We start from the raw sequence: 26,669 nt of genomic DNA on the forward strand, positions 1-26,669 counted from the left end.
GAATTCCCACTTGCCAGAGTATTCCTAGTTTCACTGCAGTTAAAGAAGCTCAACTCCTTGTCAATATACCAGAGATGCAACTGGTTTTCATCCGGTCAATAATTAATGCTTATATAATTTCTCTGTGGACCCAGATTTAAAACGGTTTAAATTTGCTAAATTCTTTAAACCTGAAGTTACCCTCTGTGCAGCAATATTTCAATGCCATCAAAAATCTCTCTCCAGCTCACTGAAGCTCTCTCTTCAATATATTGCCAGGACCGATTGCAGGGGAAAAAAACAGATTTATCAGAGTCTCTGCTGTGATATGAGATACAGAAGGCATGGCAATCTGATTCAACCTGGGCCCCACTTCTTTGGTTTTGACTGAGAATCCTTGATGACTCATTTGAGCTGAATGATACAGTGTGCAATGTGTACTAATATTAATCTAAGATGCCTGGCAAGGAAAAGTATCAGGAGAAAAACTGAACAAAGAATCCATTCATCGCTTTGATCTGAACTCATCAAAGGTACTTTTCATTTTTAATAAATGCTGAGGTTTGTTTCTTGGTCATTCTGCAGTCACTGTAGATGTTTAATTTGTACAGAGTACAAGCAGCCATGGTATTAAGGGTTTATCCAGTCCACCCATCTGGTCAGGTGCATAGTAAATCACAGTTTTGAGCCAACAGAGCTTGTAACCTCTTGCATTTGTTCTCATTTCCAGGACAATCATAAATTCAGGACTGCGGTCGATTGCGCCAAGAGCATTTGCCAAAAATCCTCACCTTCACTACATGTAAGTCATCTTGAGCTTAGGCTGGGCTTATAGAGGGTTAGGAGCTGAGTGTTTAAATTCAGAGGCTGAGGTAATAAAGATTACACTGCTATACAATCTATCACTCCAGAGACTTAAAACGTCAATGGCCCAGAGGCTTCTTTCTTTTCGTTAAATTAACATCCTTATGATACACGGGAGTTTGAACAAGCTCGGAAAGATTTGTGGAAAAAAAAGACCTTGGAGGTTCCACAAGCTTGCTTGTGCTGTAAAAACACCTAGAAAATGGAATATTGTTTATTTATGAGAGAACAGGGTAAGTTTAACTTATAGATATTCTGCCAGGGTTTGCTGCCAGATGAGAAAGGTTATGATGTTCTGAATATTCCACGTCACTGAGAGAGAAATGCTCAGCCTGAATTTTAAAATTTAAATTTTCATTGGTATTGCTGTCATGGAATGGAAGGTAATCAGTCAGCGTTAATGAGGAAAAATGTTATCAATCTTATCCTTTAAAGAAACTGCATGAAGATATTGTTATGCCTCACAATGATCCTGATTCAAGCCTTGGGACTGTAATGACTTACTGCAACTATACAGTTACCAGCCACCATGAGGTGTCTCCTCTGTGGCCCTTCTGTTCGTTGGGAAGCAGCGACTCAGCCTCAGGTAGTGCAGACTGATGCCTCACCCACAGTCTGCCATGATGGCCTTCCTACAGCTGGTGAACAATGACAGCCCTTTCACTGGTGTATCTGACAGTCAGAGACATTCCCACTCAGTTCATACATGCTAACCAAAAATTCAAAATATTATGTGTAAAATAATATATTATCTTTAAAGCATAATTAACCATCTTTAAATGGTTTAGGTGAAAATAAGGGTGGGCTGATTAGTGAGATTGTAGATGGCATAAAATTCAGTAGAGTTATGGATGGTGAGGAAGGTTGTCTTAAAGCTTTCCACAGGATGTAGACGAACTGGAAATCTGGGCAGAGAAATGGCAGATGGAGTTTAATACTGGTAAGTGTGAGATGTGTATTTAGGGAGGGCAAATTCAAGTGGAAAGGATACATTAAATAGTATGATCCTCAGGAGCATTGAAGTACAGAGAGATGTTGGGATTTAATTCATAATTCATTGAACATGCCAAAGCAAGCATTTAGGTTGGCGAAGAAGTCATACAACATATTTTCCTTCACTGGTCAGAGCATTGAGTATAAAAATTGAGAAGGCATATTGTAGCTGTATAAAACTTTGGTTAGTCCACATTTAAAGTGTTGTGTTTACTTATGTTTGCGACATTCCAAGAAGAATTTGTGAAGGCTTTGGAGAGGGTGCAGAAGAGGTTTACCAGGACTTTGCCTAGATTAGACAGTTTTTCACTATAAGAGGCTAGCTACAAAGACAAGTTGAACAAACTTGGATTGTTTTCTCTGGGACAACAGAGGCTGAGAGGACCTAATAAAATTAGAGTGGATTTCGGTAAATCAGGACATATCGCGAACTGCACATATTGTCCAATTAAGCGACTGCCCCAATTAGCTGAGGTTTCAAGGAAATAGTTAAAAATGTATGAAAAAAAGACTATTTAACTGAGTAACAAATTATTTATTTAAATGAAATATGGAAAAAATTAGAACACTAACTCTACTACTAGAGTACTACAAAGTGAAATCATGCAACATAAGTGACAAGACTTCACTCCTAGATGAGTTCAAAGCCTTTTATGGTTGCTTTGACCATCAAAACACGGAAGAAACTTCACAAAGCCCCATAGTCACTGAAGACCCTGTGATATCGGTCTCTGAGGCTGACGTAAGAGCATCCTTCTGGAGGGTGAACCCAAGGAAAGCATCTGGTCCAGACAGGGTACCTGGCTAAGTACTAAAGACCTGTGCTAGAGTATTCACCGATATCTTTAACCCCTTGCTTCAGCTGTCTGAGGTACTCACCTGCTTTAAGCATGCTTCAATTATATCAGTGCCTAAGAAGAACGTATTAACCGGTCTCAATGACTACCATCCAATGGTACTTACATCCACTGTGATGAAGTGCTTTGAAAGGTTGGCGATGAAAAATATCAGTTCCTGCTTGAGAAGCAACTTGGACCTGCTCTACTTTGCCTACCGTCTAACAGGTCAAAGCAGATGCTATTTCATTGGCTCTTCACTCAATCCTGGAACGTCTGGACAACGAAGGTGCTTACATTTGGATGCGCTTCTTTGACTACTGGTTGGGATTCAATACTAACATCCCCTCAAAACTAATCAATAAGTGTCAGGACTTTAGTCTCAATATTTCCTTGTGCAACAGGATTCTTGATTTCCTCACTTGCAGACCCCAGTCAGTTCGGATTGTCAACAATATCTCCTCTACAATCTCTATGAGCACAGGTGCACCATAAGGCTGTGTGCTTAGCTCCCTGCTCTACTTGGTTAATACTGTAAGGCCAAGCAACATTTCCATTCCCTATTTAACTTTGTTGATGTTGGCTGAATCAAGGTTGGTGACAAATCAGCATGTAGGAGAGAGATTGAAAACCTGGCTGGGTGGTGCCACAATAACAACTCAGTATTAGCAAGCCAAGAAGCTGATTATTGACTTCACGAGGAGGAAGCTAGAGGTTCATGATCCACTCCTCATTGGGGTTCAGAGGTGGAGAGGGGCAACAACTTTAAATTTCTTAGAGGATCTGTTGGGTCCAGCATTTGAAGTGCCATTATGAAGAAAGCAAGGCAGTGTCTCTACTTTCTTCGAAGTTTACAAGGATTCAGCATGTAATCTGTAACTCTGACAAACTTCTATAGATGTGTGATGGACAGCATATTGACTTGTTGCATCACAGTCTGGTATGGAAACACCATGCCCTTCAACAGAAAAGCTTACAAGAAGTAATGGATATGGCCAAGTCTATCAGGTGTAAAGCCCTCCCCACCTTTGAGCATATCTGTATGGAGCACTGTTGCAGGAAAGGACCCCCATCATCCAGGACCCCCACCATCCAGGCCATGCTGTCGCTTTGCTACTGCTATCGGGAAGAGGTACCGATACCCCAGGACCAACACCACCAGGTTCAGGAACAGTTATTACCTCTCAACCATCAGGCTCTTGGAACCAGAGGGGATAGCTTCACTCAATTTCACTGCCCCATTACTGAACTATTCCCACAACCTATGAACTCATTTTCAAGGACACTTTATCTCATGTTTTGACATTTTTTGCTTCTTATTATTATTATTATTTATTTTTGCATTTGCACAATTTTCTCTCTTTTGCACATCGGTTATTTGTCCATGCAGTTGTGTGTGGTCTTTGATTCTATTATGTTTCTTGTATTTATGGTGAATACCTACAAGAAAATGAATCTTCGGGGTGTACACAGTGATGCGTATGTACTTTGATAATAAATTTACTTTGAATTTTGAACTTTAAAACTGTAGTTTCCAATAGTTAACGATAGAGGAATTCATCAGGTATATACTGCTATATTTTTTTTGATTGACTGTAAATGAACAAAATCAGTACAGACACTTATTGCAGAAAATGGACTGTCTTCATACAATGCTCGTGACAATTGCATCCACTAAATCTTCAACTTTATTGTAACGTTCAAGATGATTGTTGATATCTTCAAATTATTTGAAATTCCTAACTCGTTGAAGTAGTAGAGTCATTTCATTTACGCTCCCGGCTGTTTCTGGCATCTCCAAGCCTGAATGCCTGAAACCACAATGAGAAAAAAACCAATCTGTATTGTCTTACTGGTTTTTTTCTCAACAACTATCAGTGAGGAAAATCACTGCTTTTTGAACACAAACACACACAAATGACGGTATTGAAAAACTGGCAACACACATCAAAGTTGCTGGTGAACGCAGCAGGCCAGGCAGCATCTCCAGGAAGGGGTACAGTCAACGTTTCAGGCCGAGACCCTTCGTCAGGACTAACTGAAGGAAGAGTTAGTAAGAGATTTGAAAGTGCCACTGTTACTGTCCTGTTAGTCCTGACGAAGGGTCCCGGCCTGAAACGTCGACTGTACTTCTTCCTAGAGATGCTGCCTGGCCTGCTGCATTCACCAGCAACTTTGATGTCTGTTGTTTGAATTTCCAGCATCTGCAGAATTCCTGTTGTTTGCGTATTGAAAAACTGTTTGCTCTAAGCACAGTGTAGTATCTAACAGCCGCCCAACTGCACGTGACTAAAGCTTGTTAGAAACTTCACCAACTGTCACCTGTCCCAATTAAGTGGCATTGTGTCCCAAATAAACAAAGGGAATCCCATTATTTTCTCAATTAGTTTTTGTTGTTCTTTAAGAGTTGTCCCAAGTAAGCAGCTGCCCCGATTAGCCAATGGCCCAAATAACCGGAATATAGAATTATGAGTAGCATAGATAGGTAGAGAGTCAGTGCCTTTCCCCTAAGATGGAAATGTCAAACACTAGAGAGCAAAGATTTAAGTTGAGAGGAGAGAAGTTTAAAGGAGATTTACAAAGCAAGATTTTTTACACAGAGAGCAATGGATACCAGGGGAAATGGTGGAAGCAGATGCAAGAGAAACATTTCAAAGGCACACAAAGAATGGCAAAACACGGGCCATTTACAGGTTAATGAAATCAGTTTGGATGACACCATGGTTGACACAGACATTGTAGGTTGGAGGTCCTTTGCTGGTGCTGTATTGTTCTAAGTTCTAAATTAATCAAAACATGGACTAAACTTGTGCTGGGCAATAAATGTCAGCTAACATCCAGATCCTGATAATTGAATAAGTTAACATAGTTAACAAACTATTCCCCTTACCCTCAGTTACTTCAGTATGAAAATCAACATCCCCATTCAGATGAATGAGTTCACATTAAATGTGAGTGGAGTATACCTGAGGAGCCAAAACAAAGTGCATACGGCTCCTCAGTTCAGGTTGTTATGAATGTACATGGACTCAATGTACCATCATTGGACAGTGCAGCTTGGCAGATTTGCTCCCTTGAACTGCCAACATGTCAACATTTTTATGGATTTACGCAAGTCTTTTGTTGCTTGTCACACCTGGACCAACACACCACAGTAAATTCTTCAAGCATGTAAATGTATATAGTGAATAAAGTTGATCCTTGATCCGTTCTGTGTTATAGCATGTAGATAGTGGAGTCTGGAATGAGCATCTGCATTTAGCCAATGATTCCCTGTGGAGAACTAACCCACTCCCTTAGCAGTTGGCCTGCTTGGAAACAGTGTTCCATCTTCCTCATCATGACGACATAATTACATACTTTGGTGCATTCACTTAGGTGAAAATTTGCAGTGAAACAGATCTCTTCCGCAGCAGTTTCATCTTTTAGGCTAGGGTTTGGCTGCAAAAGTCTCTGGGTCTTTATTCACACTAGAAATGGTTCTTGTTTCACCTTGACGTTATACGGCTTGCAGCCCTGTTATCGGTGAAAACATGCTCCAGTGCCAAACACTGTTGTCAGTATGCTGGCTAGCTATCCACCACTAGAGGACTTTACATGTGGAGGCAGGGGCAATGCTGAATCTGCTGTTGGCTGTATCACCTGAGGTGACAGGTATAAAGAGAGGCTTTTCTGTTACAGATATCCTCTCTTGTTAGAACAAAGTCTTAATTTCCGCATAGGCAACCAGACTAGCATTCAACAAATCCCTGAAGCAAAATAGTTCAGGTAGCAGAAATCAAAAATAAAATTTGAAAATGGTGGAAACACACAGTGGGTGAGTCAGCTTTTGGGGAGTGAGAAAAGTTTAGAATGAAAGAAGTTTTATGTCGGAGAGTAATGTGTTTGTGGCAGGTGCAGATATTAAAGAAAAGGCTGAAGGCAGGGAAAGATTGGGCGATTCAAACAGTGATAATGCTGGCTGAAGGAGACTTGAAACGATATCTCTTTCATGCTCCATAGATGTTGCCTGACCCACTGTGCATTTCACCATTTTCTGATTCTACTTTAGTTTACCACCACCTGCGATATTTTGCTTTTGTACTTTGTTGAATACTTGCCAGATTGTTTATGTGGAAATTAAGGTTTTGTTCCAACAAGGCAGGGCATCTGGGACAGAAAAGCATCGTTTTTGCCTGTCTCCTCAGGTGATACAGACAACAACAGATTCTGGCTCCACATGTAAAGTCCTTCAGTGACAGACAGGCAACCCACGCACATACAGCAGTGCTTGGCACCGGCACATATTTTCACTGATAACAGAGCTGGGAGCAGGTGTGTAGAGGAGGACACAAAAGAAACTTGAGAAGAGAGCGACAGAAAACTAAACATTAGAACTATGTGGTTGTTTGTCTGAAATTGCTGAATTAACATTGGTTTATTATTGTCACATGTGGCAAGATACAGAGAAAATCTTGTCTTGCGTCCTGTTTATTCAGTTTAGAGCATATTGAGCTAGAATAAGATAAAATAATAACAATGCAGAATAGAGGGTAAAAACTGAAAGAGTGTAGTGCAGGTAAATAATAAAGTGTGAGATCATAGTGAGGTACATGGTGAGGCCAAGAGTCCATCTTGTTGTACAAGAGGTCCGTTCAATTGTCTGATAACAGTGGGCTTGAAGCTGTCCTTGAATCTGGTGGTATGTGGTTTCAGACTTTTGTATCTTCCGCCTGTTGCTCTTCTCATTGTTACCATCGGGAAGGAGGTACAGGTGCCTGAAGGCACACACTCAGCGATTCGCTCAGCGCTATGGTGGCGCAGTGGTTAGCACAATGATTTACAGTACAGGTGATCCGGGTTCAATTCTCACCACTGCATTAAAGAATTTTGTATATCCTCCCTGTGACTGCATGGGTTTCCTCCAGGTGCTCTGGTTTCCTCCCACAGTCCAAAGACATACCGGTTGGTAGGTTAATTGGTCATTGTAAGTAGTTCCATGATTGGGCTAGGATTGAGTTGGGCGATTGCTGGGCAGCATGGCTAAAAGGGCTGGAAGGGCCTATTCTGCAGTGTATCTCACTAAATAAATCTTCTTCCCCTCTGCCATCAGATTTCTGAATTATCATTGAATCCATGAACACTACCTCAGTTCTTTGTTTTTTCTCTTTTGCACTACTTATTTAATTTAACTTTTAAAATATAAATATAGCCCTTACTGTAATTTGCAGTTTTTATGATTACGTATTGCACAGTACTACTACTGCATAATAACAAATTTCACGATGCATGCCAGTGATATTGAACCTGATTCTGATTCTGATTTTGTTGGGACAGTGGAGAAGAGAATGTCTGGGATGGGTAGGGTCTCTGATTATGCTGGCTGCTTTACTGAGGCAGTGAGAAGTATCGGCAGAATCCATAGAGAGGGGGCTGGTTCCTGTCATGTGCTGAATGTAGAAGGCTTAGTTGGATGATAAAATGTTATTCCTTGATTTGATCTTACACAGAGTCAGATTCATAGAGCTATACAGCATGGAAAGAAGCTCTTTGGACCAAGTTGTCTATGTTGATGAAGTTGCCTAATTGAGCTAGTTGCATTTGCCTGAATTTGGTCTATACCCCTTTAATACAAGGGTTCCCAATCTTTTTTATGCCGTGGACCAATACTATTAAGCAAGGTGTCCGTGAACCCCAGGTTGGGAACCCCTGTTCTAAAACATTCCTATCAATGTACCTGTCCAAATTTTTTTAAAATACTGTAATTTTATCTGCCTCTACCACTTTCTCTAGCAGCTTGTTCCATATGTGCAAAATCTTCTGTTAAAAAGTTGCCCCTTAGGTTCCTTTAAAATCTTTCCCCTCTAACTTTTAACCTCTTGGTGCTGGCCACATGTGTCCTGCAGAAAAGACTGTGGGGCTATTTAGCCAATCAATGCCCCTCATTATTTTATAAACCTCTGTCCGTTCTCAGCCTTCTCTGGTCCAGGAAACAATGTCAAGGCAAGTCAAGCCAAGTCGCTTTTATTGTCATTTCAACCATAACTGCTGGTACAGTGCACAGTAAAAACGAAACAACGATCCTCCACGACAATGGTGCTACATGAAACAACACAAAAATACACTAGACTACGTGAAACAAACAAAACTGCATTAGACTTCAGGCCTACACGGGACTACATAAAGTGCACAAAACAGTGCAAGACAGTACAATAATTAATAAACAAGACAATAGGCACAGTAAAGGACAAATTACAATATAATAATAAATGATGTAAATGTAAACAATGTAAATGATGTTTTAGCAGGAATTGAGAAAGAAATGAGCAAAAATTGCAAAGGGAGTGGAGTGGTGTTCAGTTGAGTGTGTGTGTGTGTGTGTGTGTGTGTGTGTGTGTGTGTGTGTGTGTGTGTGTGTGTATGTAGGTTGGTGTCAGACTAGACTCTGGGAATTGAGGAGTCTAATGGCTTGGGGGAAGAAACTGTTACACAGTCTGGCCATGAGAGCCTGAATGCTCTTTTGCCAGATGGCAGGAGGGAGAAGAGTTTGTATGAGGGGTGCGTGGGGTCCTTCACAATGCTGTTAGCTTTGCGGGTGCAGCATGTGGTGTAAATGTCTGTAATGGCAGGAAGAGAGACCGCGATGATCCCTTCAGCTGACCTCACTACCCGCTGCAGGGTCTTGCGATCCGAGACGGTGCAATTCCCAAACCAGGCAGTGATTCAGCTGCTCAGGATGCTCTCGATACATCCTCTGTAGAATGTGGTGAGAATGGGCGGTGGAAGATGGACTTTTCTCAGCCTTCGCAGAAAGTAGAGACGCTGCTGGGCTTTCTTAGCTATGGAGCTGGTGTTGAGGGACCAGGTGAGATTCTCCGCTAGGTGAACATCAAGAAATTTGGTGCTCTTAACGATCTCTACGGAGGAGCCGTCGATGTTGAGAGGAGAGTTGTCGCTCCTAGCCTATCTAGCCTCTCATCTTAACTCAGACCGTCCAATCCTGAAACGATTCTTGTAAAGGGAGAAATCCATGGCAGGCAGTGGAGAGTGAGGGCTGGAGCAGTGGCAAAGACTGAGGTAGTCTGCGGAGCAACCGATCTGATGGCATGAACATTGATTTCTCTAACTTCCAGTAATTTTCCCCCTTCCTCTTCCCTCTTCTTCCAATCCCTACTCTGGCTCTCCTCTTGCCTCTTTTCTTCTCCACTCCTCATCTGCCAATCACCTCCCTCTGGTGCCCCTCCTCCTTCCATTTCCCCCATGGTCCACTCTCCTCTCCAATGAGATTCCTACTTTTCTGGCCTTTCCCTTTTCCACCTATCATCTCTCAGCTTCTTGCTTCACCCGCCTCCCCCTCCCACCTGGCTTCACCTATCACTTTTCAGCTCGTACTCCTTCCCCTTCCCTGCCTTCTTGTTCTGGCTTCTTCCCGCTTCCTCTCCAAAGCTAATGAAGGTTCTCGGCCTCAAATATCGACTGGTTTTCCCCTTTCCATAGATGCTGTCTGAACTGATGAGTTCTTCCAGCATTTACTCAAGATACTTGTAAATCATTCTTGCACTCTTTCCAGTTTAACGAGATGCATTCTTTAGAAGTGTAACCAGACCTATACGTCGTAATCCATATTTGAAGTTAATAACATCTTGTAGAGCTGTAACATGACATCCCAACTCCTGTACTCAACAACCTCACAGATGAAGAGCAGAGTCACACTCACAAAATCCTGGAGGAACTTGGCAGGTCAAACACCATCTCTGGAAAGTTCAAACTTCAAAGTAAATTTACTATCAAAGTACATATGTCACCATATACAACCCTGAGATTCATTGTCTTGCGGGTATGCTCAATAAATCCAACCCTCATCAGAAGATGAGTGCGTTAAATGCCTTCTTTCCCAACAGAAAAAGGGAGGACAACAAAGGCTAGAATGGGAAAAGAATGGAGATCTGAAATGAGAAGTAATGGAAGCTCAGGTCACTATTGTGGACTGAATGAAGATGTTCTGCAAAGTGTTCCCCAATATGTTACTTTTGAAAGTAGGTGTAGCCACGTCAAGAGCAACAAATGCAGTTAATGAGCTGGAATCGGCATTGTCATTATGTGCTGGGTTGTACAACGTAGGAGATCATAGTCTTTCTATGACCATGATTCCTCTTGACATATTTTTCTACAGAAGTGTTTTGCCATTGCCTTTGTCTGGGCAGCGTCTTTACAAGATGGTTACACCGACCATTATCAATACTTTTCAGAGATTGTCTGCCTGGCATCAGTGGTCGCATAACCAGGACTTGTGATATGCACCATATGCTCATACAGCTATGCACCTCCCGCTCCCATGGCTTCGCGTGATCCTGATTGGGGAGACTAAGCAGGTGCTACACCCTGTTCAAGGATGACCTGCAGGCTGGTAGAGGGAAGGAGCGTCTTGCACCTCCTCTGGTGGAGACGTATCACCATCCCACCACCCAGTTGGAATAATTATGTTAATCACTGATTCACTTTGTAAAGTCTTTGAGTTCCTGTTCAAAAGGACGGAGGAAGTTAAAGGCAGATAGTGGTTCTCCTGTGAAGGTGCCTTGGGAAGGCCTGTGGTTATTGGCAGAAGGGTAGAAATCTGGACCACAGCATCCTGGAAACAACCTCATTTTGAAATGCTGATTGGAGGGAAGAGAAGGAAATGTTTCGGTTAGAAAAGTCAGACATTTTGGAGGAAAATTCATTGAACATTGAGGCCTTGAGGCACTCTTTCAGTCAACTCAAGAGTCTATTTCTACACTGTATGCCCTTATGACTGTATGGAATCCTAATAGAACTCTGGACAGGAGGCAAACGTAAGACCAGGAGTGTTGGATTTAGGGAATATGAGAGAAAGGAAAATGTGAAGAAGTGAACTCTGCTCACTTCCTGATTATCAAATGACAGGTAAATAGCTTCAAAGTACAAATTAAATTTATTATCAAGATACGTATATATTACTGATCATTACCTTGAGATTCATTTTCTTGTGGGCAGTTACAGGATAAAAAGAAATACATTAGAATTTTACGAAGAACTATACATAAACAGACAAAGACCCAGTACAAAATGGGCAAAACTCAAAGGCTACTCCTAGAATCATGTTTCCATGTGTACTCTGTCAGCCGATTAGTGACAAAAATGAAGTGGTCTGTGGGTCTGTATCATCAGAGATAGAGGCATCAATGGTTGGTGCCTGCACTGGAAAGAACCCAATACATCTCATGAATTCCATTCATTGCTGTTGATGTTTTGAATGTTGTCATGGATCAAGATGTGGGAACAGGCCACGAGCCATTGTCAAGGTTATGGCATATCACTGTTCCACACACATAAGTATAAAATTATGTGCGAGAGACATTAACAGGTTTTCTTTGATTGAAAATTACACAGCACAATTGTTCTTTTGCAATGAAGTCATGATTTATAATTACAGCTGCACAATCCTTCAAACCCTGTCATTTCCTCTGTTAATCTGCAACCTGTCTCTGATTAGTTCTCACAACGAAATTAATTGTCTGCCAAAATAAGAGGGGTTGAAACAGAGATATTCAGCGTGGGATGTACACATCCTCTCTCTCTCTCTCTCTCTCTCTCTCTCTCACTCGGAGCTGTCAGCCTGTCAGAGCTCGCTCCATCCTCCAAATTTATCCCTAATTGTCTTTCCAGCAGAGCCCCACATTTCATGTGTTCGCTGTGGGAAGAGGCTGAAATGGGAAGTGTAACCAGGCCACAGGAAGGGTAATTAAACCTCAAATGGAAATGCACATCTGCACAAATTTTAACTTACTCAGCTCCATTTAACTCCGCAATCCTGCTTCAGTTCCCCAGACCACAGGCAGAAAGTAACTAATTTATCTATATGATGGATAAATGTTTTCTTTCTCATTGTTCGATTTGGATGTGATCTTAGATAGCCATCTAATGCTTGGAAAATTGGATGTGATTGGCTGGGGAGGGACAGACAATATGCACCTCCACTGTGCTTCTGAAGAAAATGGACAAATTATAGATAAGGCTTCTGAGGTTAATGTCGATCAGAGCTGTGTAACATGGATATAGGGAACTAATCTGTGCACAGAAGGCAATGGGTTACTCGGTTACCAGAGGAGCACGTACAGAATTCAGTTAGTCAGAAGTATCAGTATCTGTAAAGGCTTTAGTTTGACATATGCATTGAAGAGGACTGGTTCATGTTCATATGATACGCCAAAATATTCTATTATTATGGGGATAAGGCAGGAACTAGATACTGATTGTGGATGATCAGCCATGATCGCAGTGAATGGCGGTGCTGGCTCGAAGGGCCAAATGGCCTACTCCTGCACCTATTGCCTATAACAGGGGTTCCCAACCCAGGGTCCATGGACCTCTCGGTCAATGGTAGGGGATTATGGCATAAAAAAGGTCGGGAACCCCTGATGCTTGATGAGTGCTGTTGACTTGCTGGGCTGAAGGTCCTTTTTTTCCGTGCTGTATGACTCTGTCTCCCTCTTTCCATGAGGATTGGTTTGCTCAGGGGCATCGAGTGTTTGTACAGAAGTGAACCACCGAAATACAGTATTTGTTCAGGACTGGGTCAACGCAGGTAGGTGCTCGCAGTAGCTGGACTGTGAGCCAAGCACGCCAAGCTCGGGCACAGAGTAGAGATGAACCAGGCACGCTGAACAACATCTGAAATCCAAATAACCATGTTTCATTCAAGAATTAGTAAGCCAAAAGCCTGCCAAAAACATAACTAGCTTTGACAGATTTTTTCTGTGTTGATTTACTTCTTCTTCTGTTCCATATGTAGCCGGTACTTATTGAGTACTGGCTTCCTTATCCTTCACTGCATGAACAGCCTTGAATCCTGGTAGTACTCTCACTCCCACTTAAGTGGCAATGCCACCAATACAAAGCGTCCAGCATCACACCTTATACTCTCAGTGTCTGTTTTATTTGGATTATCTAAAAGATACCAGTTTGAATTATGCTTAAAATATGTGAGTGGCATAGTGTCAATGTAGATATTGCCTTAACTCGTGAAATACCGACAAATGCTTAGGGGAAGGAAAATGCCAAGATATTTGGCTTGTCTATTAATAGTGCAACAGTAACCATATAACTAATGATATTCACATAGAACTCCATTGACACTACACCTCAAGGTTGAGGAGGATCAGTGGAAAGTAAAGATTCAAAGTCCATTTATTACCTGTGACAACAGACCAAATTATCAGAAGATTGATGCCGATAAGAGGACAATGGGGGAACATTCAAAATGCTAATAAGAGAGAGACGAGAGAGATTACCGAAAGGAGACACAGTTCCGAGTATTGTCAGAGACCGGTTGCTTTGAACCCGAACTGTTTGAAGTTTGATGGACAGGTGATACCCCAGCAGGGGGATAAAAGGAACAGGTTCGCTAAGGCAAGACACACACGACACCACGAGGTAACGAGACCCTGGAAGCGGTGTGCCCCCACAAGTTGGTGGGAGTTTTTGAGGTCTAATCGCGGGACCAGCCACAGACGCACAGGGTGGAAAGGTACGGTCGGGCGGGAACCCGGTGTGTGTGTCCGCCCTTGCCTGGGTGCCGGGTTCACCGCAGAAGAACGATCGTATCTGGAACGGAGAGGTCACAGTCGGTGACCTCAGAAGACACTACAAAGGGCTCGCCCGAAAGCTAACTGCGAGGAGTATCGAAGGTCTGTTTGGAATCCGAATTGCATATTTATTCGTTCTCTCTCCCTCCCCAACGGCACAACAGCGATTACTGTGAACTGAACTAAATTGAACTGAACTCTGTGTCACTTGAGAGTGATCATTTTACCCCTAGACTGCGATAGAGCTTGATTGATCCTATTATCCTAGTTCTGTGTACATGTGTGTTTATTCATTGCTAACCTGTTGCATCTATATCCTCACTATTAGAGTACTGTGTTGCTTATTTCTTTAGTAAAACTTTCTTAGTTCCAGTAATCCAGACTCCAACTAAGTGGTCCACTTCTGCTGGTTTGGCAACCCAGTTACAGGGTACGTAACATATCAAAGAATGTATAAATTATACAACCTTGAGACTTGTTTGCTTACAGGCAGCCACAAAGCAAGAATTCCAAAAGACCCATTTAAAAAAAAACACCAACCCCCAATAAGCACAGAGAGAAAAAAAAACACTATCATGCAAACAGTAGAAGCGAGTAACAACAACAGCATTCTGGGTCAAAATGAGTCCTTAGATCCAAATCCCCAGAGCAGCCCGAGTAGGCCCAAAGCCTCAGTGTTCTGTCCGTCATATTAGAGGGGAAAATCGGCACAAAGTTTGCAGGCATGAAGCACAGCAGCCAGGGGCAGTCTCACAGTCTTAGCATCGTGGAGAGAGGAGCCTGCAGTGTATCTGGGCCAGGATTTAAATTGTCCGAACAGCAGAAAGTCATGAACTAAAATGAACATTTAGGTCCCAATTCATCGCCATTAATTGTTTAGTGGATGTTTAGCTCATGGGCTTTTTACCATTATGTATCTCTTTGCAACTGCTGAATAACAGGGGTATACTGATGATTTAACATACCCGTGAGCAAATCTGCACATTATTGGTGTACATATGCTAGCTTGTGACTGACAACGTATTTACCACGATGGCAGTGACCAACTTCCCACCTGATTCTGGTGTCTCCATCTCATAGGAAATATGCTGTCATGATTAAGGTCTGTACTTGAGCATTAATTGTAAATCATGCACCATTCCACAGCTGATCAGCTTTAGAACCAGCAGCTCACATTGTGAATTCTACATTTACCCTTTTGGCCAAACTCACTTGTTGCCTTCATTCATTTAGACCGAAAGATAAGGGAGCAGAATTAGGCCACTTAAGCCTCTCCAGTCTTCTCCACCATTTCATCATGGCTGATCCATTTTCACTCTCAGTTTGAATCTATGAGACATTTAGTATTTAAAGTTCAGGTCCTGAAAAGTTCAAAGTCCAACGTGTAAAAAGTTTTATTTAACTTTTATTAGACTTCATGAAAGAAACACTTTGATGTATTTCTCCATTACACTTTCACATTTTACAGAAGGATAGGAAACACATTAGGCAATCCAGCCCCTCTGGCATATTTTGCCATTCTATGACTGAACTATACAAAAATCCAATTTACCGTCCTCTAGTCCACTCCCTCAGCTAACAAAACTTTTATGTTAATTTTGAAGAATTTAATTGTCTTGAGTATCAAAAGCCTTTTTGGGGAGAATGTTTCGTATGTGTATCACTTTGGCCTTTCTGTCAGGAGAAATGGAAGCAGAGTATTTGAGTAGTTTTAAGGCAGAGGTAAACAGATAGTTGGTAAAGTGAAGGGAGTGAAGATTACTGGGGACAAATGCAGAAACGAGGATACATCGGATCAGCCATGATCTAAATGAATGGTAGTGTATATTGGTGAGTGGTGAAACAGGTTCAAGGACTGACTAGCCTTTTCTTGTTCCTTATAAATATGTTTGTCTGTACCTTTTCTATAGAAATGAAACTTCTTAATTTTATTTCTATATGGCCTGGCTCTCATTTAAAAGTTACACTCTTTCACCTGGCTGCACCAACCAGATTTTATTTTTGGCTCCATTATCCAGTTCCTTTATGATCAAGTCCCTGTCACCTAGGTCATGCTTGTTCTCATCAGGGAGGAGGTACAGAAGCCTGAAGGCACACACTCAATGATTCAGGAACAGCTTCTTCCCCTCTGCCATCCGATTTCTGAATGGACGTTGAACCCATGAACACTCTCTCACTACTTTCTTTATTTCTGTTTTTGCACTGCTTATTTAATTTAACTATTCTAGGTATATTTTTTATTGTAACCTCATGTTTTTTTTCTGTTATTATGTATTGCATTGTACTGCCACTGCAAAGGCAACAAGTTTCATGACATATGCCGGTGATATTAAATCTGATTCCGATATTCAACACTTTGGTAAAATTACCTTCTAAGTTCAGGAAATACAAATCATGTTTCCACAACCGGGTGTCACAACTTAACTGTGCAAGATCTGTTTCATCCTAAGAAACCTATGTCACTAGCACTCTCTGCCAATATGTCATTCGTATAAGCAGTGCTCCAGATGACTAAGGTTCTATATAACTAAAGATTACTTCGATCAACCCTTATAAAACAATAGCCAAATCTTCATCAGACATCTCGATTATTTTTTGTATCCATACAGTACTCTTTTCTCCATTGTGTACCTGACCAGACCATCTCTACAGAGCTCCGGGAATTACCATGTCAGGGAAAATTCTCTTTTGTCTTTCTCTATTCTAAACTAGATAACCACATCATTCTCTACGCTAACTTCTTTCTGTTCATTCAACCTATTATAGTAGTGCAATCTCGAGTGGAATATGATGTTCTCTTCAGGGGTTGTGCATTGGCGGGTCCTCAGCTGGCTGTAGAGGCTCGACTATTCTAGTGCAGTGTGAACGAGAGTAAGTGTTGTCTCAGTTCATATCCCTTTGCCCATCTATATTGTGAACCATTCCTCCTGGTTTACCGAGGGAGAGGGAGAAGGACCTGCCACAATATGAGGAAGTTCTTTAGCCAGAGGATGGCAACTCCGTGTACTTCATTGCAGACCAAGTCATTGGGTATATTTAAAACAGATGTTGATAGTTTCTTGATTAGTAAGGGAGTCAAAGTTTATGGGAGAAGGCAGGCGAATGGGGTTAAGTGGGAATAATAAATTAGCCATCATGACAGGATGGCAGAGCAGACTCGATGGGGTGAATGGCCTAACTCAAGATTCCAGGATTCAAGTACATTTATTATCAAAGAATGTATAAATTATACAACCTTGAGATTTACTTGCTCACAGGAAGTCACAAAGCTAGAAACCTGAAAGAACCCAATTAAAGAAAAAGAATAAGAATAAAAATAAAAGACCTGATATGCAAAAAAATGAAATAAAATACAAATTATGCAAACAATTGAAATGAACAACAACAGTCTGAAGTAAAATTGAGACCTCAGGTCTGAATCCCGGAACAGCCCAGAGTGGGCCCAAAGCCTCGCTTATCAGTTCAGCATATTAGCGGGCACATAGCACAGCAGCCAAGTAGTCTTCATAGCTTCAGCGCCACGGAGAGGAGAGACCATTGTGGAGAACAAGTGAATTCGGCTCTCATCCTGGATCCACTCCTATTTCCCTTGGTCTTACGTTCTTCTAGTCTCCAAGACAACCTTAGCCGGAATTCTTGTAGAATGATCCGGGCTTGCAGGCATTGACAAAGCATATAATAATTTGGACTAAGAGAGCACAGAACTCACTCTTGGATCCTAAATAGAGAGTTACAGCACAGAAACAGGCCTTTTAGCCCATCTAGTCTGTGCTGAACTATCATTATGCCTTGTCCCATTAACCTGCACCTGCAGAATAGCCCTCCATACCCCTCCTATCTATGTACTTATCCAAATTACTGAGCTTATGTCACTATTCACCCAGCACAGAGTCTGGGTAGTCCAGGGGTTTTCGGCAATGTGCAAACCTTAGCTTATTTTATCCCCCTGAGAATTCTGTCATTTGATTCTCCAAATGCTCAGTTCGGCAAAACCAGTTAAACAGGCACCTGTTGCTGCTGCTGAAAATCATTCTGACAAAACATGAATTAGAGGTTGAATTATGGAACCACTCAAAGACTTTCATGAGTATGTTTTATCTCCTCCTGGCTTCTCATTTCTTCCGTCCTCCTCCCCTCCCCTCACCTCACCTGGTTTCACCCATTACCTGCCAGCTTGTACTCCTTCCCTCTCCACCTCCTGCTTCTTATTCTGACTTCTTCCCCCTTTCCTCTCCAGTCCTGATGAAGGGGTCTTGGTCCAAAATGCCGACTCTTTATTCCCGTACATAAATGCTGCCCGGCCTGCTGAGTTCCTCCAGCACTTGACGCACGTTGCTCTGGATTTCCAGCATCTGCAGAATCTCATGTGCTTATGACCTTGTATGAGTGCTAAACCGCAGCGATGGAACATCACAGATGTAATATGAGCTTTTGTAGCTCTTACAGATTTTTAATCGGAAACTTAGAAGGAGTTGGAGCAGTCAGTCTCTGAACCGGTGCCGGGTGGTAAGTGCACCTTTTGATTTGATGAACAATCTAAAAACATTCTGCTTGCTCGACTGGTCTGATACTGTCTATAACAATGCATGGCTGATTCAAACTCTCCACCATTCTGATATCAGAGAGATGCAAGTATGGGGGCCAATAATAATAATAAAAGGGACAGGAGCAAGCTGAAAAGATTTTAGACAATGATTCAGATTTCTCTGGCAGGTTTAGTGATCGATCAATAGCTAACATAATGCTCAGCTCGGAGATCCTTTGTCCAGAACACTTTCGCAGATCATTTACTGTATTCTGCAACTATCAATCATATTTTTGTGTTTGTTGAGTAAGAAGGAGATTTTTTTTAATATTTTACTTACTGCCTGTTACACCACCTGCTTTTAGGGCACAAATGAAGGTGCTCAAACAGGGCTTCCATCATTGTGTCAGTAGCTTCCTAGCGGTTTTCACTACTGTCAGCCATGCAAGTCCCAGGTGGAGACTCAGGAATACCGTCGCAGTCAGATGTACAAGGATCCTTCATTGTTGTTTCTGTAACAATTTAGTTTTACCAGTCAGAGTTGTTAGCCCTGAGCTGAACCCCTGAACCTGGAGGACCGGTGGACCACTCTTAGTCTGGTCTCCACCCGTTGATCTGTTTGGCATGAGTGACCCTGCCAAGAGCCAGAACATAAAGGCCTGACTCCAGCCAATATAGCTCGCCCGGTCATTGAGGCATGTAAGCCTCCAAACCCTATGACGAGGTTGTGGTCCTCCGGGAGGAAGAAGGTGATAAAATTGGGAATCATTTCCAAGAAGTAACTGATGGGGGTTCAGTTAATCATTTTAAGACCACTGCATTAAGAGTAGAATATAGGTAGGGCAGTGGGTGGCGTAGTAGTTAGCGCAATGTTTTAGAGCTGTAAAATCGGGCCACTGCCTGTAAGGAGTTTGCACACTTTCCCTGTGACTGCAGGGGTTTCCTTTGTGTGCTACGGTTTCCTTTCAGATTCCAAGGACGTACAGTTCGTGTTAGTAAGTTGCGGGGGTGCTACATCAGCACTGGAAGCGTGGCGACACTTGCGGGCTGCCCAGCACAATCTCCACTGATTTGATTTGATAACCGGTAGAGACAATGGCAGCACATTCTAAGGAGCAGAGCTACCTGGAAGTTTCCCTCCAAATCATGCACCCTCCTGATTCTATATCCGAGGCCTTTTTTATCATTTCTGAAATAGTAGATAGGGTCGTGAAGAAAGCTTTTAGCACATTGGTCTTTATAAGTCACCTGAGTACAGGAGATAGAATGATAGGATACTAGACAGGTATATGGAGAAATTTAAGGTGGAGGTTATATGGGAGGCAGGGTTTAAGGGTCGGTACAACATTGTGGGCTGAAGAGTCTGTACTGTGCTGTACTATTCTGTGTTCTATGTTATGTTGAGGTTGTGTAAGACATTGGTGAGGCCTAGTTCAGAGCATTGTGTGCAGTTTTGGTCACCTACCTACAGGAAAAATGTAAGTAAGGTTGAGAGTGCAGAGAAAATTTACAAGCATGTCTGGAGGGTTTGAGTTATGAGGAAAGACTGAATTGGTTAGGACTTTATTCCTTGGAATGTGGAAGATTGAGAGGAGATGATAGAAGTACACAAAGTTATGAGGGGTCTAGAGAGGGTAAATGGAAGCTGGCTTTTTCCACTGAGGATAGGTGGGATTATAACCAGAGGCAACGGGCAACAGGTGAAAGGTGACGTTTAACGGGAACATGAGGGGAAATGTCTTCACTCAGAGGGTGGTGAGAGTGTGGAATGAGTTGCCAGCGCAAGTGGTGCATGCAAGCTCAATTACAATGTTTAGGAGAAGTTCGGACAGGTACATAGGTGGTAGAAGTATGGAGGGCTGTGGACTCAGTGCAGGTCAATGGGAGTAGGCAGCTTAAATGGTTCAACACGGACTAGATGGACTAAAGGGCCTGTTTTTATGCTGTACTTTTTTCTGACTCTGAGAAATATTTCACTGGTATTTATCATTCCTGAGTCTAAATGCTGGAGCAGCAATGTAAGAAAACCCTCTGCAGGAGGGGCCAGCATGCTCGCATTCATTTCTTAACAGCAACTGGAGACAAGAATTAAACGATGGCCTTGTGACCTATGCCAGTACCCAAAAAAAGTGAATCCTTAGAGGTCTCAAATCAAACATGGGCAAGTAATCCCCTTACAGGCAAGATGGTGGCCATATAGTTTTTGTTTCTTCCTGTGAGCCACCCAAACTGTATGAGCTATATAGCTCATACAGTTAAACTGTATTTAACTAAACTGTCCAACTAAACTTGTCTAAAGAAATATGTGAAGACAAGAGATTGGGACTGGATCAACATTAAAATATCTGCCAATTTGCACCCCATACAACTGATTTCCCACATTTGCATTTTTAAGCATGAATTGTCCAATAAATGGAGCTCAAAGGTCCATAGCTTTGACAGTGCGTCATCGTGTCTTGAATGCCAATTGGAAATTCAAAATTATGAGGGGCTCGGGAAGATCTTATTGTCATGAGGGTCTGCAAAAATTTCTTTTCTTCATTTCTGTCAATGTGGATATTGTACATGAAACGTGTTCTGACAAAATTCACTTGACTCCCTGTAGATTTTATCTTCATTGTTTTCAAGTTATTACACTCCCTGTTTCTTGCTGTCTTTCTCTGTTTCTGCACATTAATCAACTGCAAAAAAAACCTATTAGTTTTTAGCTTCCACACATTAACCTGACTGAGAATACTTCCAAATGAGACAAAAGCACGTGCCTTCTCAGTAGAATCTCTAGTGGCTGATAACATGATTAAGGGGAATTGACCTGTGTTGTGATCCCAGAATCACAGAAATTACTGCATAGAAAGAGACTACCCAATCTACGGTATTGCTACAATTTTTACAGGAGCAAATGACTCTAATATTATTCCCCTGACTCTTTCTGTATTTCTGTTTGAATATGTTATTTTGACATCTTGGCTGAGTAAATTTTCTTTGAGATTTAGAAATACTTGCATTTTAGACATTCCCAGGTACTTTACAGCCAATTGGATGCTTCATCGTGGAAAGATAGGAAATGAACCAGCCAATGAGCACTGAGAGGGATTTGTAACAATCAATTTGTTTGAAAAGATGTTGGGTCAGAGATAATAGTGGCAGGAGAAACGTGGAATTTAATTTAATTAATTTATTTATTTACTGAGATGCAGTGAATAGGCCCTTCTGGCCTTTTGAACCATACCCTACCCAGCAATCCCATGATTTAGCCCTAGCCTAATCATGGGACAATTTACAATGACCAATTAACCTACTAACTGGTCCATCTTTGGACTGAGGGAGGAAACACGGAGCAGCTGGAGGAATCCCACTCGATCACGGAAAGAACATACAAACTCCTTACAGGCAGTGACGGGAATTGAAACGGAGTCACCTGTACTGTAAAGCGTTGCGCTAACCACTGCACTTCTGTGCTGCCCCAAACATAAAACATAGAGCTCTACCACACGATATTGTGCCAACTTTATAATCTACTTTAAAATCAGTGTAACCCTTCCCTCCTACATAGCCCTCCATTTTTCTATCATCCATGCATCTATCTAAAAGTTTATTAAATTCCCATAATTTATCCACTTCTATCATCACCCCAGGTAAGGCATTCCATGGACCTACCACTCTCTGTGTAAATAAAAAAGCCTACCCCATGCTTTCCTTCAATCACTTTAAAATTATGCCCCTTCATATTAGTCATTTTCACCCTAGGATAAAGTCTCTGGCTTTCCACATGATCTATGCGTCTTATCATCTCGTACACCCCTATCAAGTTGCCTCTCATCCTCCTTTGTTCCAAAGAAAAAAAAAGTATTTTTCAAAAGTTCAAAATAAATTTATTATTAAAGGTCATATACGTGACCATAAACTACCCAGAGATTCATTTTCTGTATAACCATATAGCAATTACAGCACGGAAACAGGCTATCTCGGCCCTTCTAGTCCGTGCTGAACCCTTACTCTCACCTATTCCCACCCACCTGCACTCAGCCCATAATCCTCCATTCCTTTCCTGTCCATATACCTATCCAATTTAACTTTAAATGACAACATCGAACCTGCTTCAACCACTTCTGCTGGAAGCTCATTCCACACAGCTACCACTCTCTGAGTAAAGAAGTTCCCCCTCATGTTACCCCTAAACTTTTGCCCTTTAACTCTCAACTCATGTCCTCTTGTTTGAATCTCCCCCACTCTCAATGGAAAAAGCCTATCCATGTCAACTCTATCTATCCCCCTCATAATTTTAAATACCTCTATCATCCCCCCTCAACCTTCTACGCTCCAAAGAATAAAGACCTAACTTGTTCAACCTTTCTCTGTAACTTAGGAGATGAAACCCAGGTAACATTCTAGTAAATCTTCTTTGTACCCTCTCAATTTTGTTGACATCTTTCCTATAATTCGGTGACCAGAACTGTACACAATACTCCAAATTTGGCCTTACCAATGCCTTGTGCAATTTCAATATTACGTCCCAACTCCTATACTCAATGCTCTGATTTATAAAGACCAGCATGCCAAAAGCTTTCTTCACCACCCTATCCACATGAGAATCCATCTTCAGGGAACTATGCACCATTATTCCTAGATCCCTCTGTTCTACGGCATTCTTCAATCCCCTACCATTTATCATGTATGCCCTATTTTGATTAGTCCTACCAAAATGTAGCACCTCACATTTATCAGCCTTAAACTCCATCTGCTATCTTTCAGCCCACTCTTCTAACTGGCCTAAATCTCTCTGCAAGCTTTGAAAACCTACTTCATTATCCACAACGCCACCTCTCTTAGTGTCATCTGCATACTTACTAGTCTAATTTACCACCCCATCATCCAGGGCATTCTACAATAGAACAAAGAAATGCAATAGAATGGGTGAAAAATTACTCACAAAGACTGACAAGCAACCAATGTGCAAAAGAAGATAAGCAAGTACAAAAAAATAATAAAGAAGTAATAGTGAGAATATGAGTTGTAGAACCCTTGAAAGTGAGTCCACAGGTTGTGTTGAGTGATCAGTTCAGTGCAAAAGTGAGTTGAGTTATCCTTGCTTTCTCATCTGTTTCATTAATAGCGCTGCATGTTAACTGTGTAGCAAGATGACAGTTCCCTCAATATTGTGGCATTCTCACAGTACTGTGGTCTAGATATTTAGCCTCTCGATTAGCGTTGGGATGCACAACCTTTCATTTCATATTCAGGAGTATCAGGAGTGCTACAAGTGAACCATGACTACACCTTTTGAGAAGGAGAATTATCCACTTAAATCTGGCTCCAGAAAGAAAGATAAGACATAGGATCAGAATATGACATTCAGACCATTGAGTCTGCTCTGCCATTCGATCATGGCTGATTTATTATTCTTCTCAACCCCATTCTTCTACCTTCTCCTCGTAATCTTTGACATCCTTACTAATCAAGAACCTATCAGTCTCTGCTTTAAATATACCCGAAGGCTTAGGCACCACCACCATCATCTATGGCAATAAATTCAATAGATTCAGCACCCTCTGGCTAAAGAAATTATTCCTCATCTCTGCTCCAAAGGCATATCCTTCTATCCTGAGGCTGTGCTCGCTGGCCGTTGACTCCCCCATTATAGCCAAAGTCACTATTGCCAAGAGTTGCTGTAGATGAATCTCTAGGGCTGTTGCTGAATTTCAGCTGTGCCTTGTATCTTTACCGTTGAGTCACCAGGCTGTCATTTTACCTCCCATTCTGGGTACCTGAGTACAACGCCTAGGCTGACACTAATGAGGGAGTTCTGCTCCGTCAGAGATTATGCCTTTCAGAAGCTCCCTCTAATTTCAGCTCCTGTGCCTTCCCAAGTGAATTCAGTCAATCCTTCAGCACAACTTGAAGGGAAGAATATTACATAATGTTGCCTTGAGTGGGTGGCCTTGAAAATTATTGATTGGCCTTGCTCTAAGCTTGCTGTAATTTTCCTGTTACTGCATACTTATTCCTTTGTGGTCTTCCTGATTTCCCTAGAACATATTTTACCTTTAGTGTAGTATTGGTATTGATCATGGTCATTTATGTTCATCCCTTATTTCTAGTTTATTCAGCCTGTCTGTGCTGTCCTTGGCTTCTTCATAAATACCTTACCTACACACTTGCGCTCCAGTGTTAAATTAATTCAATCCTCTCTCTCCTCTCCACCACTAATTCCAGCACATGCTTTTCATTAGCAAATTTTACAGCACAACATTTTTATCTTGGACTTCTCCTCTGTAATGATTTAAACTAATAAGTAATTACATCTAGGTTACTATTACCTGATTCTTCTCTATAACCTTCCTGCTTCATATTCCACAATACGGACCAGGCACAATGTGTTGTGTATGCAGTTAGCAGTTCACTAGCAGTTCCTTGATATTGAGGATAATAATCTCCTAAGGAATACGTTTGCCTTTGGATCTGAAGGTGGTAACTGATGTGCATTTCCTAGATTATTGATCCCATCAGTTCCTGGTTTACTGATTCCGTTGTGTGAACTGAAGTTGAAGTAGAAGTTGGCCATTCAGCCCCTCTTACTGCTCCCCATTCTCTGAGATCATGGCTAACCTTTAGTTCATTGGTGCTCTCCAGATCGCTTTGATCCCTTAATGTCAAAAAATCTATCAATCTGTCTCTTGAGTATACTAAGCAATTGAGCTTTCATAGTTTTCTCGGATGGAAAATTTTAGAGATTCTCTGCCCGCTGGGTGAAGAGATTTCTTCTCATCTCTGTCCTCAGTGGCTGAACGCTTATTTTGAGAAGATGATGCAGCCATGGAAATCATGAACACAAGAGATCCTGCAGATGCTGGGCATCCAGAGTAATACACATAAAATACTGGAGGAACTTGGCAGGTCAGGCAGCATCTATGGGTAGGAATAAAGAGTCGACCTTTCAGGACGAGACCCTTCATTGAGACTGGAAAAAAAGATGGGGGAGGGGAAGGAGTACAACCTGGAATTTGATAGGAGAAGCCACATGAGGGCAAAGGTAAGTTGACGGGGGAGGGTGGGGTTAAAGTGAGAAGTTGGGGAGGTGGTAGATGGAAAAGATCAAGGGCCGAAGAAGAAGGAATCTGATAGGAGAGGAGATTGGACCATGGGAGAAATGGAAGGAGGAAAGGAGCCAGAAGGAAGCGATAGGTAGCTCAGGAGAAGAGAAGAGGTAAGAGGGGAGGTAGAATCATGAATAGAAGTAGAGAGAAGGGAGAGGGGGAGAAATTACCAGAATGACCTTACACCATAGAAGATACCACATGCTTCTAAACTCATGACAATGCAGGCTGTCTATACTTATTAGGGTTTCAAAGATCTGGGACTATTGAGGCATAGAGACAATAACAGCGAGAAAGACCGTCATCCTACTGAATCCACATTGACCATCAAGCACTCATTTATATTCATCTTCCATTAATCCCATCGTCTGGTTTTGCTCCCACATTCCCATCGACTCCCTCTACCTTCTGCCGCTCACTTATACACTTGGGACAATTTACAATTGCCAATTGATCTACCAACCTGCATACACGTGCTTGGAATGTGAGTGAAAACCGAAACCTGCACTAGGAGAACCACATGGTCATGGTAAGAGCATGTAAGCTCCAGTCAGAGGAATCAGAGCTCAGGCTGCTGTGGGGCAGCAGTTCGAGTAGCTGTTCCATTGCTCTGTTGTCCCTGGCAAATCCTAACCGTTCATATAAGGTCATCATGAGCAGATGTCGCCCTCAAACTTCCTCTTCTGACAATATTCTAGAAAACCCTTGACTGGATCCCACTTGACTGAGCTCAGAGGGAAGTGCTGGATTTGGGAATGTGGACGTTGTCATCTTAATTCCCAGTGAAGGGTCTCAG

At 41.9% G+C, this 26,669-nt stretch overlaps 1 protein-coding gene across 1 annotated transcript in view; it reads left to right on the forward strand.

Annotated features, from left to right (window-relative positions):
- Nucleotides 1–26,669, forward strand: part of LOC140209736 (NT-3 growth factor receptor-like) — a 946,852-nt gene that overhangs the window by 252,316 nt on the left and 667,867 nt on the right. Inside the window, exon 3 of the mRNA XM_072278139.1 lies at nucleotides 710–781. Coding sequence (XP_072134240.1) covers nucleotides 710–781 — 72 coding nt within the window. The remainder of the gene's footprint in view (nucleotides 1–709; nucleotides 782–26,669) is intronic.

This window comes from Mobula birostris, chromosome 14 (genome assembly GCF_030028105.1).
Source record: "Mobula birostris isolate sMobBir1 chromosome 14, sMobBir1.hap1, whole genome shotgun sequence".
In the NCBI taxonomy this organism is placed as follows: Eukaryota; Metazoa; Chordata; class Chondrichthyes; order Myliobatiformes; family Myliobatidae; genus Mobula; species Mobula birostris.